Raw genomic sequence first — 20292 nt, forward strand, 5'->3', positions numbered from 1 at the left:
TCATACTTGAAAACAACAGCACAACTAAATTTTCTAAATTCCATCCACCTTTTAAAAAGCCAGAGTGGGGACTTCCCTGGTGGCACAGTGGTTGAGAATCCGCCTAACAATGCAGGGGACACGGGTTCGATCCCTAGTCCAGGATGATCCCAGATGCCACGGAGCAACTAGGCCCATGTGCCCCAACTACTGCTTGTGCTCTAGAGGCCATGAGCCACAACTACTGAGCCCGCGAGCCACAACTGCTGAGCCCGTGTGCCACAACTACTGAAGCCAGCGCACCTAGATCCCATGCTCTGCAACAAGAGAAGCCACCGCAATGAGAAGCCTGCGCACCGCAACGAAGAGTAGCCCCCGCTCGCCACAACTAGAGAAAGACTGCATGCAGCAATGAAATAGATAAAATAAATAAATCTATATAAAAAGAAAAAAGTCAGAGTGGTGTGTAAAAAGTGGAGGAAAAGAATGTTTCTGTCTCTTTCTACATTGACTGCCCTTATTCCATTGGTCCCTTTAGCAGGACTGTTATACTCGGCCTCTGTGGTGTGCTCTTACAGCCTGCTCTTGTTGATTACCATACCCGTTTATGTGTTCTTCCACCTATGGACTTGGATGGGTATTAAACTCTTCAGGCATAATTAATACAACCAGAGCCAAGATGGTGTATCCTAAGGATATGCTTGAGTGTCTGTCCCTGAAAGCTCAACTACATGGAAATACTGGAAACCCACTTAATTTGCAAGAAAGATGCTTTGCCTAGCTTCTGTCAGAGGTTTAGGACTATGGGAGGCTTCAGCTGCGGAGGCTTCTTTATTGTACTTTGGTTCTGCCCTTTTTTTTTTGAAGGTTCTCATTTATATCTGGGGTATCAGAAAAAACGTTTCAACAAAGTGTCTTGTTGGAAATTAATATCCCCGGCCATCATCTGATGACTTTATTTCTTATCCCATTCATAATTAAAAGTTAGTAATTTGAAATTTTATACGTTTATTTTACATTCAAAGTCTTTGGTAAAGTCACATGTTAAGGATGACTGAAATAATTCCAGAGGAGCTCTGTTGAAGGAACTGCAGAGAAATGCATTTGAACTAATGTGGTATAAAACTGTAATAAAGTGGAAATTTCTTGTATTTGCCAAAATTCTGAGTTTGTAAAATTACCTTCATTTCTTTGGCATCACATACTTACATTAATAATAATAAGATAAGGTATTGACATTTTCCATTAAAAAAAAAACTTGACTAGTCAATCATCTGGGAGAGTAAAGAATTTGTGAGTTTCCTTTTTGTGTGGTGACCTCTGTATCTGTCTGTGATGGTTAATTTTATGTGCCAACCTGACTGGGCCTCAGTTTGTCCAGATATTTGGTCCAAGGTTATTGTGGGTGTGTCTGTGAGGGTATTTCTGGATGAATTAACCTTTGAATCAGTAGAGTGAGTAAAGCAGATTGTCCTCCCCAATATGGTTGAGCTTCACCCAATCAGTTGAAGGCCAAAGTAGAAAAAAAGGTTCAGTAAGGGAGAATGCACTCTCTCTGCCTGTCTTCAAGTTGGAACATTAATCATCTCCTGCCTTCAGATTTGGACTGGAACTTACACCATCATCTCTCCTGCCTCTCAGGCCTTTGAACTCAGACTAGAAGCATACCTTTGGCTCTCCTGGTCTTCAGCTTGCCAAATGCAGATCTTAGGACTTCTCAGCCTCCATAATCATGTGAGCCAATTCCTATACAGTAAATGCCTATCTATCTATCTATCTATCTATCTATCTATCTATCTATCATGTGTTTCTCTGGAGAACCCTGACTAATACTTATTTGGTACTGAGAGTGATCCTAGAGGAACAGGGTGTTAAGGATAGGTTTTCCTAAATTGGTTCTGGGTTTTTGGAACTGGCTGTCTAACCTAATTAGATTTAAAGATGCTAATGACTCTATTTCAAGTAGTAAAGAGAACACTAATGGTCTCTGGCATCATTGGGCAATAGAGATACCTAAAATATCTGCACTGGATATGCCTAATTGACCACAAGCAGAAATCCATAGAACCTGTGTGGGAATGGATATTAAGGGTATGGGATCATGGTGGAAAGAACATAAAGCTGGATGTTTTTATTATCCAGCCAAAATTATCGATGTCTGGCATATAATAGGCCCTTAGGAGGGTGAAGGATCTAGCTGTAATATATGTTACCCTGCTGGTCTCCAAAGTAAATCTGTGAATCTGCTTCATGGAGCCCGCATCCTCCTTTCCTCTCACAGCTCGTAAGCATCCTCTTCAAGCTGGAAGCAAATTTGAAAAGGACAGATAGAAGAAGTCTGTTCTTTATTCAGCAATGTAGGAGGATGAGGTGCTCAATAAGTTTTTTTTTCTTCTTCTTCCTTATATAATCATTTAAAAATATTCACTTTTTCCTTTCTTCTCTAGGCATTTCTTCTTCTTCAGCTATTTGTTCTCCCCCAATCCCTATAAACACATACACACACACACACACACACACACACACACACACACACACATTTTTAGGCTTCCCATAAGCCACAGATCAAGGCCAAGGTTCTAATCCTTTACTCTAAAGGTCATTACTAGGGTCATCCAGACTACATTAAGTCTCTTCTCTTATGGTCTCATATTTTAATTTATTCCTTCTATTTGATCAAAGCTTAAAGCAGCTCTCTTTATCCACTTGTCCTTTATATATTTTAAGGCCATTTCCCAAGCTGTAACACAAGAATGCAATCTTCCTTTTTAACACATGCCTCGTCTCCTATTTTTCCTGTTGGTTTTCCCAGCTGATCTCAGTGACCTGACAGCTTTTTCTAGCCCTATGCTGCACAGACATGGAATTTCTTCAATTATGTGTACAGTTCTGATGCAGGATTCAATACATTACTTGCCATTCTTACAATATCTTACTGTCTGTTTCTCTTTCAGCAAATGTTCATTCAGCCAAAGCCTATTGAAATCTGACAGGGTGTCAAGCATTGTGCCAGATGCTGTGAATAAAAACTGAATAAAACACTATTTCTGCCTAGGAGGAGCTCATAGTCTAGAAACCAAAGGCAGCATGTAAACATGTATATTATAGTGCATCGTGCTAAGTATCGCACACTGTGATGTGAAGAAAAATGAAACTTCCTCTGGGGGAGTTGATAAAAGATCTCATAGGAAGTGACATTTCCATTAGTCTTGACACCTAAGTAGGAGTCTGCCAATCAGAAGACAGAGGTGAGAATGAGGGTAAGGGAAGAATAGGTCATCTGAGTAAAGGGAATCCAGTGTGCAGAGGCTCTGAAATAATTGAGGAACATTCTGCTGTATTCAGGGAGGTCTGATGGGTTAGGTGTGGTTGGATGTGTGGTGCATTGAGTGGCAGGTATCAAACTGAGAGGGCCTGTGTGGAGAGGATTGAATTTTATTCTAGAGGCAAGAAGAGAGAGAGGAAATTCTATAAGCAGGGAAGTTTAACAATCAGATTTGTCTGTTACATGTCTATTGTCATTGACCTAATTACAGGGCTCCGGGTTTTGGAGTCTAAAAGGGGTGTACTCTGCTTGTTTAATTGGAGGTGCTCAGGGTGCCTTTCAATTGAGACCACTTGTGCTAATTCACTTTATTACTCCTACTCTGTCCTCCAAATGCTGTCTCTCTCTCCTTGGCCAGGGTTGGACAGATACTGACAGCCTTTGTCTCTTTGAACCCCATTTTTCTGTTTTGACACCTTCTTTCTTCAGTTACGCTGACCTAGTCTTTGAAAGTATTGCTGACGTTTTGGCCCATCCCACCTTATGCTCTAATCACTCGGGCACAGCCCACGGCAGTAGCCACACCCACTCAAGAAGTTTCCTGCTCAGGAAGTTTGTCTGCAGCAGTGCGCCGTACTGACGGTAGCAGCGCGCAGGCGCAGTTCCCGGCTCCCGGCGGCGTGTTCCTCTTTTCCCGGGATCCCAGCGTCCCAGCAGGTGGCCCCCGGCTCTTCACAGTCAGCCTCCGGCTCCGGCTTGCGCTGTGCTCCGGTCCCTCGCTTCGCAGTCCCCCAGCTTCCGGGGCCGCTGCTCTGGCCCGCACGCCTCCGCCGGCGACAGACCCATGGCCGAGCGCGGGGAACTCGATCTGACAGGCGCCAAGCAGAACACCGGAGTGTGGCTGGTCAAGGTAAGGTTTGCGCGGCTCCCGCTTGCGCTCCTCCTTAAAGTAGTTTCAGTGACTTGAGACTGTCCCACCCCGTGCGCCTTTTAAAGTTCTTTACGGCCTTCTCATTAGAGCTTCAGTTATCTTGAGAGGCAGGACTCATTGTTATGCTCGTTTGCAGACGAGAAGATTAGTTAAGGGACGCCCAGTGTTTTTCAGCCAGTTAAGAGCCCGAACCTGCCTGGCATGGATCTTCTTTCCCCACGACCTGGTTTTTCTGGGGCCCTGTCTTGGTGTCCCCCAATGTGAGCGGTGCATTTAACCCCAAGCTGAAAAATTTCTGCATCTTCTCTTGGTGAAACTGATTTTAGTTATCAGTCTGTATAAGGAAGTTGAGTGTCTGCTTCCTGTTAGAATTTTCTCAGCCAGAAAGTAGAACTGGTCTCTGCGTACCCTTAAAGTGTTCTTTTAGGTTGTTGGTTCTTATGCAGTTCTCAGGAGAGCTGAGAGAGCTCTGAACTCAGGAAAGGAGAGGCCGTGGACTGGAGTGTTCTTTTAGAGCATGACCTGGTCTCGTGAAACTGTCAGCAAATGTCTTTCGTTTTGTTTTGTTTTGTAAAGACAGCAATCTTGATTAGCCCTTAGTGAGCACAGTATTTGTGCTTTACTTTTTCATATTGGGGAGTGTTGTCTTTTAGGAGGGTTTCATAAGACATATGCATGTTCAAAATGTGATTGTGACAGTATCCGAAACTCAAGTAAAATGTAGGGACCTTGGTTTGTTAGATTTTTAAAAACATATCACATGGCTGAGTTTTCATCAGTTAAATCTGAGAGGCCCGTCCTGTCTGCCTCTCTGAAGTAGCTCTCTTATGCTTATTCGCTAGTCAGTCGAACCTGTATTATATTCTTCAAAGCACTTGTCAGAGTCCAAAGTGATTCTGTGTTCAGTGTTGGTTACCTCCTTTTCCCCAGCACACGCACAGTCACATTTCTCAAGACTAGGCTCCTTGCCTGTCACACCCCGAACTGTGTTTGGCACATGGTAATAGCTCAGATTTGTGATGAATGAATGAATGAACTCTTATTCTTCATTGCTAGCCTTAGTTTCTGGTACTCATTTGACCTATCACGGCGATATCAGTGTGATTTAAATAATGGAGTAGAGACTCCCCTGGTAGCGCAGTGGTTAAGAATCCGCCTGCCAATGCAGGGGACACGGGTTTGAACCCTGGTTTGGGAAGATCCCACATGCCGCGGAGCAGCTAAACCCCCTGCGTGCGCCACAACTACTGAGCCTGTGCTCTAGGGCCCGCGAGCCACAACTGCTGAAGCCCGCGCGCCTAGAGCCCATGCTCCGCAACAAGAGAAGCCACCGCATTGAGAAGCCCACCGCAACGAAGAGTAGCCCCCGCTCACCGCAACTAGAGAAAGCCCGTGTGCAGCAACATCTCTCTCCTCCTGCATGCTAAATGGAGGGGAATCATTAGGGAGGAGAACTCCTTTACAGTCTGAAAGAGCTTGAAAAGATGGTGAAGCTTGAGATGATGTGTTTGTGCTTGGAGCACAGTAAATGCTCAAGAAATGTTGTTTGCCTTACAGAGAGATTTGGATGGGTGGACAGAGGCCACCCATAGTATCTCTGTAGTATACCATGGAGAGTGGAACTGAAATGCAAGAGTGAAAATGCACAGTAACATGCTGTATCCTGGAAATCAGAGAGGAGATTATTATGCCTCGAGTAGAGGCTTGGGACTGTATACTGATACTGTCACATTGTGAAATGGGGATGTTTTAACTTTAGTCTACAAGAAGTGAGGAAACTTTTGGAGGTTTTTGAGTAAGGCAGGGATGCAAATGATTCTTTTAGGGGGAAAAAAAACTTGAGGGGAAGATAACAAAATTAGAAAATTATCACAGGATCATAGGCATTTGATAGTGAATTCTGAGAAGTTAGGGAAACTTTTTCAGCAAAAGTTGTCAGGATGGGGTGACTGACTAAATGAGGATGTGAAAGAAAGCAATGAATCTAAAGTTAAGAAATTTCAGTGTTCTTTCATATATGGCCATTTGAATACATTTTATCACTTTAAAAACTTACCTCAGACTAATGATTTGTTCTGTTTTATAAAGGTAGTTATAATGTTTCAATTATTTATTGTTTGCTGTATCATTGTTTCCTTACATCAATTTGGCCTGTAGTATTTCTTCTTTTTCTAACCTTATGTATCAAAGAAAAGTAACAGGCTTGCAAATACTACATCTTTCCAGAGTGTGAAAGGACTTTTTTTTTTTTGCCAGTTCTTGTTCTCTGACAACCTTATCTCTTAAAGAGGATGAGAATTGCTATCAAATACTTTCTGTTCTAAAATCCATTCATGTTCCCTTTTTGTTTGACAACTTTTATTTCTGCTTTAGTTAAAGGAATGCTAGTAGGCAATGAGGTTTGATTTGCACACCTGTCAGATAGTTTGAATTTGTTTCATTTGCCCTGGGATTAGCATCCAGTATGATTTTCATGCCCATATCCTAAGCATATTTGGATTTTTATCTCTGAATTATAGGAATAAATTATATGAGAGCTTCAAGTTGTAATGGTTAATTTCATTTTCAGCTTGCTTTGTGTGATATTAAAATATAATATGTTTATAGAGTTTGTTTTCATTCTTACCCAATTAGAATTTGTGAATAGAACTACATACGACTTTAAATCTTTTCAGTACACGTTAATATTTCTTATAAATAACGCCTTGAGTTCTGATCTTTGAGGATCATTTGTTGTAAAATACATGAGTTTCTTCCTAGAGTGTTGCAAGTTTATGGGCCATTTTGTTCATATTTTATTAATTCCATCACTAGACAGGTATAGAAAAGGATAAATACAAGTAAGGGCTATACATACAAGATCTCTGAGAGGTTTTTTTTTTTTTTGCGGTACGGGTACACGGGCCTCTCACTGTTGTGGTCTCTCCCGTTGCGGAGCACAGGCTCCGGACGCACAGGCTCAGCGGCCATGGCTCACAGGCCCAGCTGCTCCACGGCACGTGGGATCTTCCCGGACCAGGGCACGAACCCGCGTCCCCTGCATCGGCAGGCGGACTCTCAACCACTGCGCCACCAGGGAAGCCCTCTGAGAGTTTTAAGTAGGAAAAAAGTTGTCAGGTGGGAACAGGGAAGACTTTGGGGAAGGTGACATTTAAGAAGAGCCTATGGAGTTGATTAGTTAGAAAAGACTTCCTAGCAGGGCTGGTGAGTGTGTTCAGGAAAAGGCAAATATAGTGGAAGATTGTGTACCAGAATATCCACTACCTGGAACTGTTCTGGCCTAATGAAATGCCATTTCTGGAGTTTTGAATATCTTAAATCTACAAGACAATGATCTAAATGAGTTTTGATAGATAATAGACATGATTGGATTTAACTTCACAATAGATGCCACCTGCTAAGAAACATAAACAGCCGCAGTTTTTACCTGGTCAGGGAGCTAGTCCCTTGTAGTTTGCATTGCCCTATTTCTGTTGCTTAGTCTATGCCACTGTTAGGTTGCCAGCTGGTCACACTACTACTACACACGCGGTACCAAATCAGGATCTAAAAATGATACTTAAAAAAACTTTAGCATAGTTCTTTTGTTTGGCTTCCAATATTTATTTAAAATTTATTTATTTATTTTTGTCTGCATTGGGTCTTCGTTGCCGCACGCAGACTTTTCTCTAGTTGCGGCAAGTGAGGGCTACTCTTCGTTGCGGGGCGAGGGTTTCTCATTGCGGTGTTTTCTCTTGTTGTGGAGCATGGGCTCTAGGCACGTGGGCTTCAGTAGTTGTGGCATGTGGGCTCAGTAGTTGTGGCTCATTGGCTCTAGAGCACAGGCTCAGTAGTTGTGGCGCACAGGCTTTGTTCCTCCGCGGCATGTGGGATCTTCCCGGACCAGGGCTCGAACCCGTGTCCACTGCATTGGCAGGTGGATTCTCAAACACTGCACCACCAGGGAAGCCCAGCTTCCAATATTTAGACTTCTGGAAAAAAATCATCTTATCTAGTTATGATTGGCAGGAGGGTAGGGTACCTGATGGGGAAGAGGGGGAGATAAAGCTGGCAGGGTTTTTAGGAGTGGTGGGGGTTTTATAAGTAATGAATATCATACTGGAGCTTGAATTATAAGAAATGCTATCTTTTGAGGGAAATGGACAGGTGGAGGTATTGACAAGCGCTGCAATGGGTCCAACCAACAGCTCCCTAGCCAGCAAAAAGGTGTGTTTCAAGCCCCATCAGCCTTCCTCTTATAAGCATTTTTATTGATACTTGTTGGAGGAGAGGATCAGGACAAGAGAGATGGACACCATCCCCTGTGAACATTGGGTCCTCCATTCAACAACTCAAATGCCACCGAGCTCAACTTTTATTTTTTCACAGACAGTTAAACAGTTGGACATTGGCAGCCAGAGAGAAAGCTATGTACCAGGGAGAGATGAAACCGGAATGGGTGATACCCCGAAGTCTTGCAGGAGAAAAAGGAACTTATATTTATAATGTACCAAGTATTTTACACAGCAAACCTGTGAAGTAGGTACTAATTATATTTTTCAGATGATAAAATTGAGGCTTAGGGAGGTTAATTATCTTGCCCAAGCATGGAACAGTAATTCAAATTTAGGTCTGTTTGGCTACAAAGCTTATGCCAGGAATAGGAAATGTCTTTTTTTTTTTTTTTTTTTTTTTTTTTGCGGTAAGTGGGCCTCTCACTGTTGTGGCCTCTCCCGTTGCGGAGCACAGGCTCCGGACGCACAGGCTCCGTGGCCATGGCTCACGGGCCCAGCCGCTCCATGGCATGTGGGATCTTCCCCGACGGGGCCACGAACCCATGTACGCTGCATTTGCAGACGGACCCTTAACCACTGCGCCACCAGGGAAGCCCAGGAAATGTCTTTTTTTCCCCTTGGTTCTCTTTAATGAATCATCTCCCTGGAGACCAGAGGTGAGGTGGGGGACTTTGTGTTTTTTTTGTTTTGTTTTGTTTTTTGTTTTTTTACGGTACGCGGGCCTCTCACTGTGGTGGCCCCTCCCGCTGCGGAGCACAGGCTCCGGACACGCAGGCTCAGCAGCCATGGCTCATGGGCCCAGCTGCTCCGTGGCATGTGGGATCTTCCCAGGCCGGGGCACGAACCCGTGTCCCCTGCATCGGCAGGCGGACTCTCAACCACGGTGCCACCAGGGAAGCCCTGGGACTGTTTTTATGGCCTTAGGTCTTGTCAGCTCCATATGTTGACCTTCAAGTAAACGTGTGAGTAGAAGCTGCCCGTCATAGGTTGGGTTCCCAGGGAAGCTGGTTCTGAGGAGAAGGTTAGCATGCAGAGGTTTGTTATGGAGTGCTCCTGGGATCATCACCTGTGGAAGGAAAAGGACTTATGCAGGATTGGGCACAGGGTGGTTTGCCCCAGGAACAGTGGGTGATCGTGGCCAAAGGGCCTATCTTCAGTGGAGGCAATTCCACAGAGAGCTAACAGCTGAGGGCTCTCTGTGGTCACTTCCAGCAGCTAGGGGAATAAGGCCTTCAATCCTAAACGAGGAAAAGGGTGTCACATCACTGTCTAATACAGTGTCCAATACTCTGGGAGAAACAGGGCTTTGGAGACTAGTAGTTGGGGAACTAGATATTTGATGACGCAAAGTTGGCCAACAAGCTTAGGGGAGTAACTACTGTATATATCACCTTAGCACCTTGGATTCAAAGGCACTGTTGACCTTAAAATTGACCTGTAGCTTGAGCGAGCGGATTGATTCATCCAACAAGCTTTCAGTGATCGCCAGTCATTGTTCTGGGCTCTGAGTGTGTTATGGTGAGCAAGAACAGACCGGCCTGGGCTCTGTAAACTCGGATCTGTAGTCTGTGCTGGAGAGAGACATCAGTCAAGTCCTAATGAAGGCAGTTCCAGACAGATGAGGGCACTGAAGGAAGGAGTACTGTTGTGTGAGTATGAATAGCAAAGGAACTTGACTTAGTCTGGGAGGTCAAGGGAGTTTCCCTGAGGAAATAATGCTTAAGTGAGTCATTTTCTGGTCTTGGGAAATCTGAGAAAACATCCCTGTACCCATTATCTTGTCTCCATCTCATTTTCTTTAATGAATGTGTAGACAGTGGAAACAACACAGATATCTCACAAGTGACATGTTGACAAGAGTGTTTTGCGGAAATTTACTAAGAATAGAATTCAGGTGTTCTCATCCAGAAACAAAGGTAATGATGTGAGGAGACGATATGTTAATTAGCTTGACTAGCGTAATCATTTCACTGCATATATCAAATCATCATGTTGTACACCTTAAAAATAAAATATAATGTTTTAATTAAAAATATCAGCTGTCCAGGGGCTTCCCTGGAGGCGCAGTGGTTGAGAATCTGCCTGCCACTGCAGGGGACATGGGTTCCATCCCTGGTCTGGGAAGATCCCACATGCCACGGAGCAACTAAGCCCGGACACCACACCTACTGAGCCTGTGCTCTAGAGTCTGCGCGCCACAACTACTGACCATGAGCCTAGGGCAACAAGAGAAGCCCGTACACGCAACAGAGAGTAGCCCCCGCTCGCCACAACTAGAGAAAGCCTGCGTGCAGCAACGAAGACCCAACACAGCCAAAAATAAATAAAATTAAATCTTAAAAATAAAATTAAAATAAAAATATCAGCTGTCCAAAAAAAAGTATTTTGGAGCCTTGGAACCATATATACCATTATTTTTCCTTTTCCTTCTACCTCTTTTTTTCGCAACTTAATGGGCTGGGACTTCTGGGAAGCCCATTTCCATAAGCTCTTGGTGTAGAAAGTTATATATGATTGACATAGTATCCTCATTGTATTCTATTTTTCATTACAAGGGTATAGTATTTTGGCAACCTTTTGAATTAAATAAGCTGGTAGGCTTACCTGGGAACTTACTTTTTTCTTTTTTCTTTGGCCACATTGCACGCAGCATGCCATATCTTAGTTCCCCGACCAGGGACTGAACCCGTGCCCCCTGCAGCTGGAAGCGCAGAGTCTTAACCACTGGACCACCAGGGAAGTTCCATGGGAACTTACAGTTTTATTATAATAATGATGACAATGCAGTATGAGTTCCAAACTTGTTTTTATCAATTAACTTCTGGGACGTAATCTTTGTTTTAGTTGGCAATTGCTTGTATTAGATACAATTATTGTACTGGATTTGATTCTTAAATTTGTTTTAGTGTATGATATGTACTTACTTCACTTAGAACTATTGTCTTGTTGTTTGGTGGCCTAAATTGTAGTCTCCAGCAGTTTGATCATAGAATCTTATGACCTGGTTAATGTATTGAAGAACAGTGGTCTCATCAAGAGCTCCAGAGCATTCTTTTTTTTAAATTAATTAATTTATTTATTTTTGGCTGTGTTGGGTCTCCGTTGCTGCACGCAGGCTTTCTCTAGTTGTGGCGAGCAGGGGCTACTCTTCGTTGTGGTGCGCGGGCTTCTCATTGCGGTGGCTTCTCTTGTTGTGGAGCACAGGCTCTAGGCACGCGGGCTTCAGTAGTTGTGGCTCACAGGCTCTAGAGTGCAGGCTCAGTAGTTGTGGCATGCGGGCTCAATAGTTGTGGCTCACGGGCTCTAGAGCACAGGCTCAGTAGTTGTGGCGCACGGGCTTCGTTGCTCCGTGGCATGTGGGATCTTCCTGGACCAGGGATCGAACCCATGTCCCCTGCATTGGCAGGCGAATTCTTAACCACTGCACCACCAGGGAAGCCTCAAGAGCTCCAGAACATTCTTGTCTTCCCTTTATCTTAATAACATTTCAGGGAACCAGCAATGAGGGGACAGTGGCAGGTTGGAAAATGCTCCACTCTACTACTGGTGTTTTCCTCTCTTCCCCCTTATTTTAAGGTAGATCTCTGAAATAAGGTTTCCCTTTGAGAATGCAGTGAGAGTTATTAAAATTAAATTCTGTATCCTGGATTTATCCTAATAACACCATCATTTTCATTACACTAACACTTCTTCAACAATATCCAGTCATTAAAATAATAACTCTGTTCCTACTGTGTGCCAGGCTATTCTAGATGCTAGGGATGTGGCAGTAGACAAAACACACAAAATATCTACCTCGTGCAGATTGCATTCTAATGGGGAGGGAGAATGGACAGTAAACAGATATGTATATAGCAGGTGATAAGTGCTCTGAAGAAAAACAAATCCGGGTAAAAGGTGTAGAAGGTAGCTGGGGATGCTATTTTAATGGCGTGGGGAAGGGCCTCACTGATAAGGTGGGCCTTGAGCAGAGACCTGAAGGAAGTTATGGGGATGCCCTTCAGATATCTGGAGGAAGAGCATTCCAGACAGAAGTAACAACGAATCAAAGGCCCTCGGATGGGATGGTGTTGGGAATGTTCACAGATCTGTGTGATTAGAGTCAAGTGAGTGAAGGCAGTAGGAGGGTCATGAATCCATAGATCCACGAGGCCATGGATTGCAGAGGGCTGAATCATCTAAGACATTATAGAGGATTTTTACAATGAGTGCCATGGGAAGTGAGTAGCCCTAGAGAGGCAGCTTGGCATGCTAATTGTGGAGCTAGACTGCCTAGGTTAGAATCCTGGCTTCCCACCGCTAGTAATTGTGAGACCTTGGACAAATGATAACTTTTTGGTGCCTTAGTTTCTTCATCTGCAAAATGGAATAATAATAGAGTTGTTATGAGGATTAAGTGAAGTAAAATTTTAAAGTGCTTAGAAAAGTACCTGGCACATGTTAAGCACTATGTAGATGTCTGTTAAATAAATTGAAAGGCTTTGAGCCAGGACAGTATCATGTGACTTTGGTTTTAATATGGTCACTCTGGCTGCTGTACTGAGACTAAAGTGTGCATGGACAAGAGTGGAAGCAAGGGAATCAGGAGGCTATTACAGTAAGAGATGGCTGTTACAAGAGATGATGGTGACTTGGATTAGGCTGGTAACCCTGGAATTGGTGAAAAGGACATGGAGTCCGGATATAATTTGAAGGTGTTGCTGACAGGCTATGTCAGTTAATTGGATGTGGAATGTGAGAAAAAAGGAGCTATTGAAGGTAACTCCAGTTTCAGACTGAGTGCCTAGAAGGACGGAGTCGACTTTTACTGAGATAGGAAAATTGCAGGAGGAACAGGTTTATGAGGGAGAAATAAGAGTTCTGGTGTGGATATTTTGAGTTTGAAATGTCTAGTGAATATTCAGATGGAGAGTTTGAGTAGGCAGTTGGATATATAAGTTGGGATTTGGAGGGGAGAGCTGTAAATTTGGGAGTTGTCAATATACAGAGGGTATTTAAAGTCAAGAGATTGGATGAGATTACATAAGATTGAGTGTGGATAGAGAAGAAGAAAGGTCTGAGGACTGAAATCAGGGCCCTCTGAGGTTAAGAGGTCAGGAAGATGAGAATCTAGATGTGTGGAGACCAAAAAAGGAGAGTCCAGAGAAGTAGGAGGAAAATCCAGAGAGATTGGAGTGACGTGAAGCCAAGTAAAGAAAGTGTTTGAAGAAGGAGGAAACAGTAAGTTCTCAAATATTGTTGATAGGTCTGCAAGACGAGGACTAAACATTGGCTTGGCGATATGGCCAGCTTTTGTAACCATGGGAACCAGTTTCAGCAGAGTAGTAGCAGGGAAGCCTGTCTAGAGCAGAGCAAAGTGGCAGAGGAAGAACTGTAGTCAGCCAGCAGAGACGGCTCTTCCAAGAGCTTTGCTGTAGAGAGGCAGAGAGACGGGACAGTGGCTGGAAAGAACGTTAGAGCCTGCCCTTACCAGGTGTGTGATCATGAATTACTTTGCTAACCTCCCTGTGCCTCAGTTTCCTCATTTGTAAAATGGAGACAATAAAAGGATTGTGTGAGAGTTAAATGGTTAATATATTTAAAACATTTAAAAGAGTGCCTGTCACTTAATGTGTTAGTTATCTATTGCTATATAACATTATCACCACAGGCTTAGTAGCTGAAAATAGTGTGCATTTATTATTTCATAGTTTCTGTGGATCAGGAGTCTTGGTGTGGCTTACCTGGGTCCTCTGCTTCAGAGTCTCTCACAGGATGCAGTCCGGGTGTCAGCCAGGGCTGGACTCTCAGCTGAAGCTGTGCCTGTGGAAAGATTGTTTCCAAGGTTCCGTGGCTGGCAGAATTCAGTTCCTCTAAGGTTGTGGGACCGAGGGCCTAAATTCCCAGCTGACTGTTGGTTGGAGCCTGCCCTTAGTTTCCTGCCACATGGGCTTCGAAGCAAGACAGAGATCACAATCTGATGTAACCTAATCACAGAAGTAAGTAACATCCCATGCATCACCTTTGCCATACTGCATCGACCAGAAGGAAGTCACAGGTCCTGTTCTCACCCAGGGAGAGGTAGTTACCCAAGGGTGCGAATATCAGGAGGTGGGGATCATTGGGGTCCATCTTAGAGTCTTCTGCCACATTTAGTAAGCGCTCTGAGTGTTAGCTCTCACCATCATCATTGTTACTGCGATGGGGGAATGATTATGTAAAGGGAGTGGAGGAAAGGGTAGAATTGAAAGAAAGATGTCCTTGATTAGACTACAGGGAAAAATTCAGTGTACACCTGGAGGGATTGGCCATACATAGTTCACCTGTTAAAAGGGGAAAGCAGAGTAAAGGCCCCACCTGTGGCTAAGCGGTAGATTGATTGATTGACTGACTGACTGATTTTTTGGCCAAGCGGTATGGCATGCAGGATCTGAGTTCTCAAGGCATGCGGAGTCGAACCCGCGCTCCCTGCAGTGGAATCTCGGAGACTTAACCACTGGACTGCCAGGGAAGTCCTAAGTGGTAGATTTGGAAGTATCCTTTTGATTGTTCGTCTTTCCTCAGTGGAAGAGGAAGGAAGAAGTGTTACATATTTGAGGAGTGAAGAGAACATGTGACCTGTCTGCAGTGGCTTTCCCACTGCCGGTGAGAATTGACCAGGGAGGTCGTTAAATTGCCTGGCATCTTGAAGGGCTTACTTGATGTTAGTAGCCGTGTATTTCAAGGGAGACCGTTGAGCACGATTGTTTTTCTTCAGCTGCTCAGGTGCAAGTGTAGAGGAAGAATAGAGCACGATCAAATAAAACAATAAATAGATAAATTAATAAAATAAGTAGTAGTATAGCTTGGCTTTAATCAGGATTAGGTTCTGCCAGGCCAGTATGATGGAGGGAGTTAGGGGCAAGAGAATGGTTATAATGATGGGTTGTGAAATGTAGCTCCGTTAAAGAGAGGCGTGAGGACATAAGCAGACAGGGACAGGGTACAGATGTAGAGTCTATGATTTGAGGGATGGAAGAATTGTTGGAGTCGAAGTACTGAGGAAAGGGCCAGGAAGTTAGGAGGTGGTGGTCAGAATTGTTCCTTGAAATACAGTTTGCGGAGAGGGGTACTGTTACTGATAACGAGAAAGTTTTACAGTATGTAAATGTAGGGCTGATTTGAATCAGTAACTTGGAATATGATGAAGAAAAGCCACCATCTTTCCCCTAAAGACTTCGTTAGGGAATACAGCTTGTGATCGCTTGGTAGAGTAGGCTGCTATCTGTAGAACATAATTTTCTCTTTGTGTTAGAGTAATTGACAAGAAGGTTCCCTGGGGCTAAAAATCAAAGACAAGCAAGAAGCAAAGGCTCACTTGTTAGGCAGTATTTCAAGATTGAGGCCATGAGGGAATAATTTACATAGTTCAAGGATTCAGGGTTTTATTTGATGTTGTAACAGTATTTGTCCAGATCAGTTTCAGATCTTGTATTTAGTTCTGACAGGTAATGTTGACATTTGCTTCTTTGACTAACCAGTATCCTCTTGCTCTGACACTGTAACAGCACTTACTTAGTGCTCCCTCTTCAGTCTGTGTGATTCTAATGGCGTTGACTGTCCCTCGCCAGAGGTGTCATTGACTCAGGCTGACAGTGCAAGTATCTCATCTGTGGGTTCAGTAATAGGCCCAAAGAAGGACACATGACCTAGTCAAAGCCACGAGAGACAATTACAGTTCTGCTGGGGATTTGGGGAAGGAGAACTCTTGCTCTTCAGGAGCGGCTTTCAGCCATCTTGCTACACAAGGGGGAAGGCTGTCAAAGAAGTGAGTCAGTGTGGTGAGAAGAGATGAGAGATGGTGAAAGAGGCCTGGTTACATCATTTGAGCCCTTAATCAAGCCACTTTAAAACTGCCTCTGGAATTTTTAGTTACTTTTGCCAGTAAATCCTCTGTATGACTAAGTGGGTTTTCTTCTCGTTGGTAATCAAAGGAGACCTAATAGGTAGATACAGTTAGCAGAAGGAGTTTGCCAAATCCTCTAAGCGTGCATGAATAAGTGGAGTGCAGTGTAGTTGAAACTTTAAGATGTGGAATCTTCAAAACCCCTTTTCCTTTAGGACCTTTTACATACTCTTATTTAGTTGTATAACAAAGAGAGCATCTGACCGATCTGGAGGCCTCTCGTGGCTGACACTAGCTAACCATGTTATTTCAACCCCCTGAGCCTCGGTTTTCTTATATATAGAATGAGGAGAGCGGCAGCAATTTTGCAGGGTGATTGGGAGGATTAAATGGCATAGTGGGTGTAACATGTGTAGCCCTGTACCTGACACTGTTGGCTCCCTTCCCCTTCATCTTTTCTAGCATATTGTCTGACACGGTAGTTGTTCAGTATAGTTCAGTGTAAAGAATGAACAAACACCATTAGGATCTTCTTTTATTCTTGAATTTTTACTATATCCAGAGCACTGCTGTTTGTTTGACTAATGGTCAAGTGGTTCTTTTTGCAAAAGAAATTGTGCTAGATAGAATTTTTTTTTCCTTTCCAGCTTGGAAGGTCTCTCTGACTCAGTTACACATTCATGTTCATGTTATCATTCCAGGATTACTGTGGGAAATAATAATGACACCTGACACTCACTGAATGCTTGTTTGTGTGAGGCATTATGCTTCATACTTTACGTGTACACATAAAGTATGGAGCATACCTTAAAAGTACGTACTGATTCCCGAGTTCAGACTACTTGTTAGAAGAAATGAGATAAGATCCATACTAGACATTCAGCATATATTCCCTTAATCTTTTTGAGAATGAAAACCCTTCTGATTACATATATCTAATTTCAGACACAACACAGTTAAGAACATAGATGCTGGAACCACACTGCCTGGATTTGAATCCTGGCTCCTCATTTGCTAATTATATACCCTTGGCTAAATTTTATAATCCCTGGGTGCTCCAAATTCATAATCTGGAAAATGGGGATATTCCCTGGTGTTGCAGTGGTTAGGAATCCGCCTGCCAATGCAGGGGACACGGGTTCGAGCCCTGGTCTGGGAAGATTCCACATGCCATGGAGCAGCTAAGCCCGTGTGCCACAACGACTGAGCCTGTGCTCTAGAGCTCACAAGTCACAACTACTGAGCCTGCGTGCCACAACTACTGAAGCCAGCACGCCTAGAGCCTGTGCTCCGCAACAAGAAGCCACTGTAATGAGAAGCCCGCGCACTGCAAAGAAGAGTAGTCCCCACTCACCGCAACTAGAGAAAGCCCACATGCAGCAACGAAGACCAACGCAGCCAAAAATAAAATTAATTAATTAATTTTAAAAAAAGTTCCCTGTAGAGACGTGAGGTATAAATGTATAAAAAATGCATATAAGTGTCAGGAAAGTACTATTATATAACTGCTAGCTGTTATATTGAATAATTTCTTTTATTTCAGCAGATCCTTCATCATATTGGTCAGTTATAATCTTATACATAATAAATATATGTAAAATATATAAAAATATAAAATACGACTTTTGAATCATCTTAAGCTCAGTAGTGTCTCTAAATAATATCATGTCAGGTGGCGCCCTGGTAGCGCAGTGGTAGAGAGTCCACCTGCTGATGCAGGGCACATGGGTTCGTGCCCTGGTCCGGGAAGATCCCACATGCTGCAGAGCGGCTGGGCCCGTGAGCCATGGCCACTGAGCCTGTGCGTCCGGAGCCTGTGCTCCGCAATGGGAGAGGCCACAGCAGTGAGAGGCCCGCGTACCCCCCCCCCCCACACACACACACAAATAATAATAATATCATGTCAGAATGTTATGCTCTTCCAAGAAGCCTCTTTTGGTAGCCTTTCTCATCTCTGAACTTTTATTGGACTTATCTGGGAACATAAGTTAGCACTTCATTATTGTTAAGTTATATGACCAGTTTTAGTTTTGTGTCATCAACTCGACTGACTTTAAACACTGAGAGCTAAAATCATTTCTTACATATCTTAGTACCTCTTTAGTGCAAAACATATAATGAGAGCTTGCTACTTAATTAGCAATTATTACAGACAAAGTATATATAGAAGCCGTATATCACTTTATGTTTAAAAAGATTTGTTAGCATCTAAAACATAGTCTAATAGTGTCTTATTTTGTTTTAGGTTCCTAAATATTTGTCACAGCAATGGACTAAAGCCCCTGGAAGAGGTGAAGTTGGGAAACTGCGGATTGCCAAGTAAGTTATTTATGAATTTTTGACATTTTATAAAACTTTTTTGAATTTTTTTGTACAAGTGCTTTTAAATGTAATTAGAGTTCTTTTGCAAACAGAGAATTTACCTGAAAAATAAGAAGTAATGAGCATGCCAAGGCTTGTCAAGAGATGATTAGGTGCCCTGTAAGGATTAGTGTGTACACACACACACACACACACACACACACACATTCCTCTAATGAAAGGTGTAAATATCAAGTAAAATGTATTGGTAAAGCCTGTTGGCAGTGAAGAGCAGAGTATGTAGTTCCCTCATCCATCTATCCGCTCCGCATCTTTGAGGAGGTATGCTTGGGCATAACTGGATGCACCAAGTTAAGGGCTTCAGGAGAAGGATTTTGCCATTGTGCCACCATACCTATTTACAGAGGCTTTGGAAGAGGGTAGGGAACACCTAGTAAACAATCTAAGAGTATTGTTTCCTGGTTGAGAAAATAACCTGGTTTGAAAAGGAAGCCTCCATAGCTCAGCTGGTGTCAGCCATAGGCCTTGTGTTCCCCTCTTACTGTCCATTCGTTCTTAATCCGGCTCTAATCAGATTTCCATGCCCACTACTCCATTCAAATGGCTCTTGTATACCACCAATATCCACCTCTTAATCACTGAGTTTTTGTTTCATAACAAACTACCCCAAAGTTTAGTGGCTTAGAACAAAACCATTTTATTAGCTTATAATTCTATGGGGCCGTTCTAGACAGTTCTGGTTGAGGCTGACCTGGCTGGTCTTCCTGGCTAGAATGGCCTCATTTATGTGTCCGGTGGTTGGCTTGCTGTCAACTGGGGCAGTTGCCACGTGTTTTTCATCTCCAGCGTGCTTCTTCACATGGTGGTGAAAGAGTTCCTAGTAGCAAGAGAGAGGGAAGCCCCACTACACAAGTGCTTTGCAAGCTGTGCTTGCATCATGTTTGCCAAATGTAAATGTAACTTGCAGTAGACTCTACCTCTTGATGGGATTTGAGGCAAATAATTTGTAGTCCTAAAATTTTTTTTTTTTTTACAATGTACCACATCCACATTTTTTTTTTAAGTTTTTAAAAAAATTTATTTTATTTTATTTTTGGCTATGTTGAGTCTTCGTTGCTGTGCGCGGGCTTTCTCTAGTTGCGGAGAGCAGGGGCTACTCTTCACTGTGATGCGCAGGCTTCTTATTGCATTGGCTTCTCTTGCTGTGGAGCACGGGCTCTAGGCGCGCGGGCTTCAGTAGTTGTGGCACGTGGGCTCAGTAGTTGTGGCACTTGGACTCTAGAGCGCAGACTCCGTAGTTGTGGCACACGGGCTTAGTTGCTCTGCGACATGTGGGACCTTCCCAGACCAGGGCTCAAACCCGTGTCCCCTGCGTTGGCAGGCGGATTCTTAACCCCTGCGTCACCAGGGAAGCCCCTACCACATCCACATTGTTAAATCTAAGAGTCAACTAGCAGCTCTTCTCAATTGACCTTCAACAGAATTTGACATAGTTGATCACTTCTACCCTCAAACCCTTTTTTTCACCTCACTTCTGAGACATCACTCTCTTGCTGGCTCCTTCTCATCTTCTCAATTTCTAAATGTTATTTGGACACCCTCTGGGTTTTGTTCTTTGGAGGAGCAATCCTGTGTTCTTGGATGATGTCATGTCTTT

The 20292-nt window shown here is 43.5% G+C and overlaps 2 protein-coding genes across 2 annotated transcripts in view; both read left to right on the top strand.

Moving 5' to 3' along the window:
• Positions 1 to 7: 7 nt before the first annotated feature.
• LOC101288588 (phosphatidylinositol N-acetylglucosaminyltransferase subunit Y-like) lies at positions 8 to 3756 on the top strand. Its single transcript, XM_049701232.1, has one exon. The coding sequence runs from the start codon at positions 466 to 468 to the stop codon at positions 640 to 642; it is 177 nt and encodes a 58-aa protein (XP_049557189.1). The 5' UTR covers positions 8 to 465; the 3' UTR covers positions 643 to 3756.
• A 176-nt stretch (positions 3757 to 3932) lies between these two features.
• Positions 3933 to 20292, top strand: part of GTF2F2 (general transcription factor IIF subunit 2) — a 152258-nt gene continuing 135898 nt past the window's right edge. Inside the window, exons 1-2 of the mRNA XM_004274574.4 lie at positions 3933 to 4154; positions 18559 to 18632. Coding sequence (XP_004274622.1) covers positions 4089 to 4154; positions 18559 to 18632 — 140 coding nt within the window. The 5' untranslated portion in view covers positions 3933 to 4088. The remainder of the gene's footprint in view (positions 4155 to 18558; positions 18633 to 20292) is intronic.

Source organism: Orcinus orca, chromosome 18, assembly GCF_937001465.1.
Source record: "Orcinus orca chromosome 18, mOrcOrc1.1, whole genome shotgun sequence".
Taxonomy (NCBI): Eukaryota; Metazoa; Chordata; class Mammalia; order Artiodactyla; family Delphinidae; genus Orcinus; species Orcinus orca.

Excerpts from the sequence above, each read along its gene's own strand:
- LOC101288588 (XM_049701232.1), top strand. The coding sequence starts at position 466 with ATGTTTCTGTCTCTTTCTACATTGACTGCCCTTATTCCATTGGTCCCT.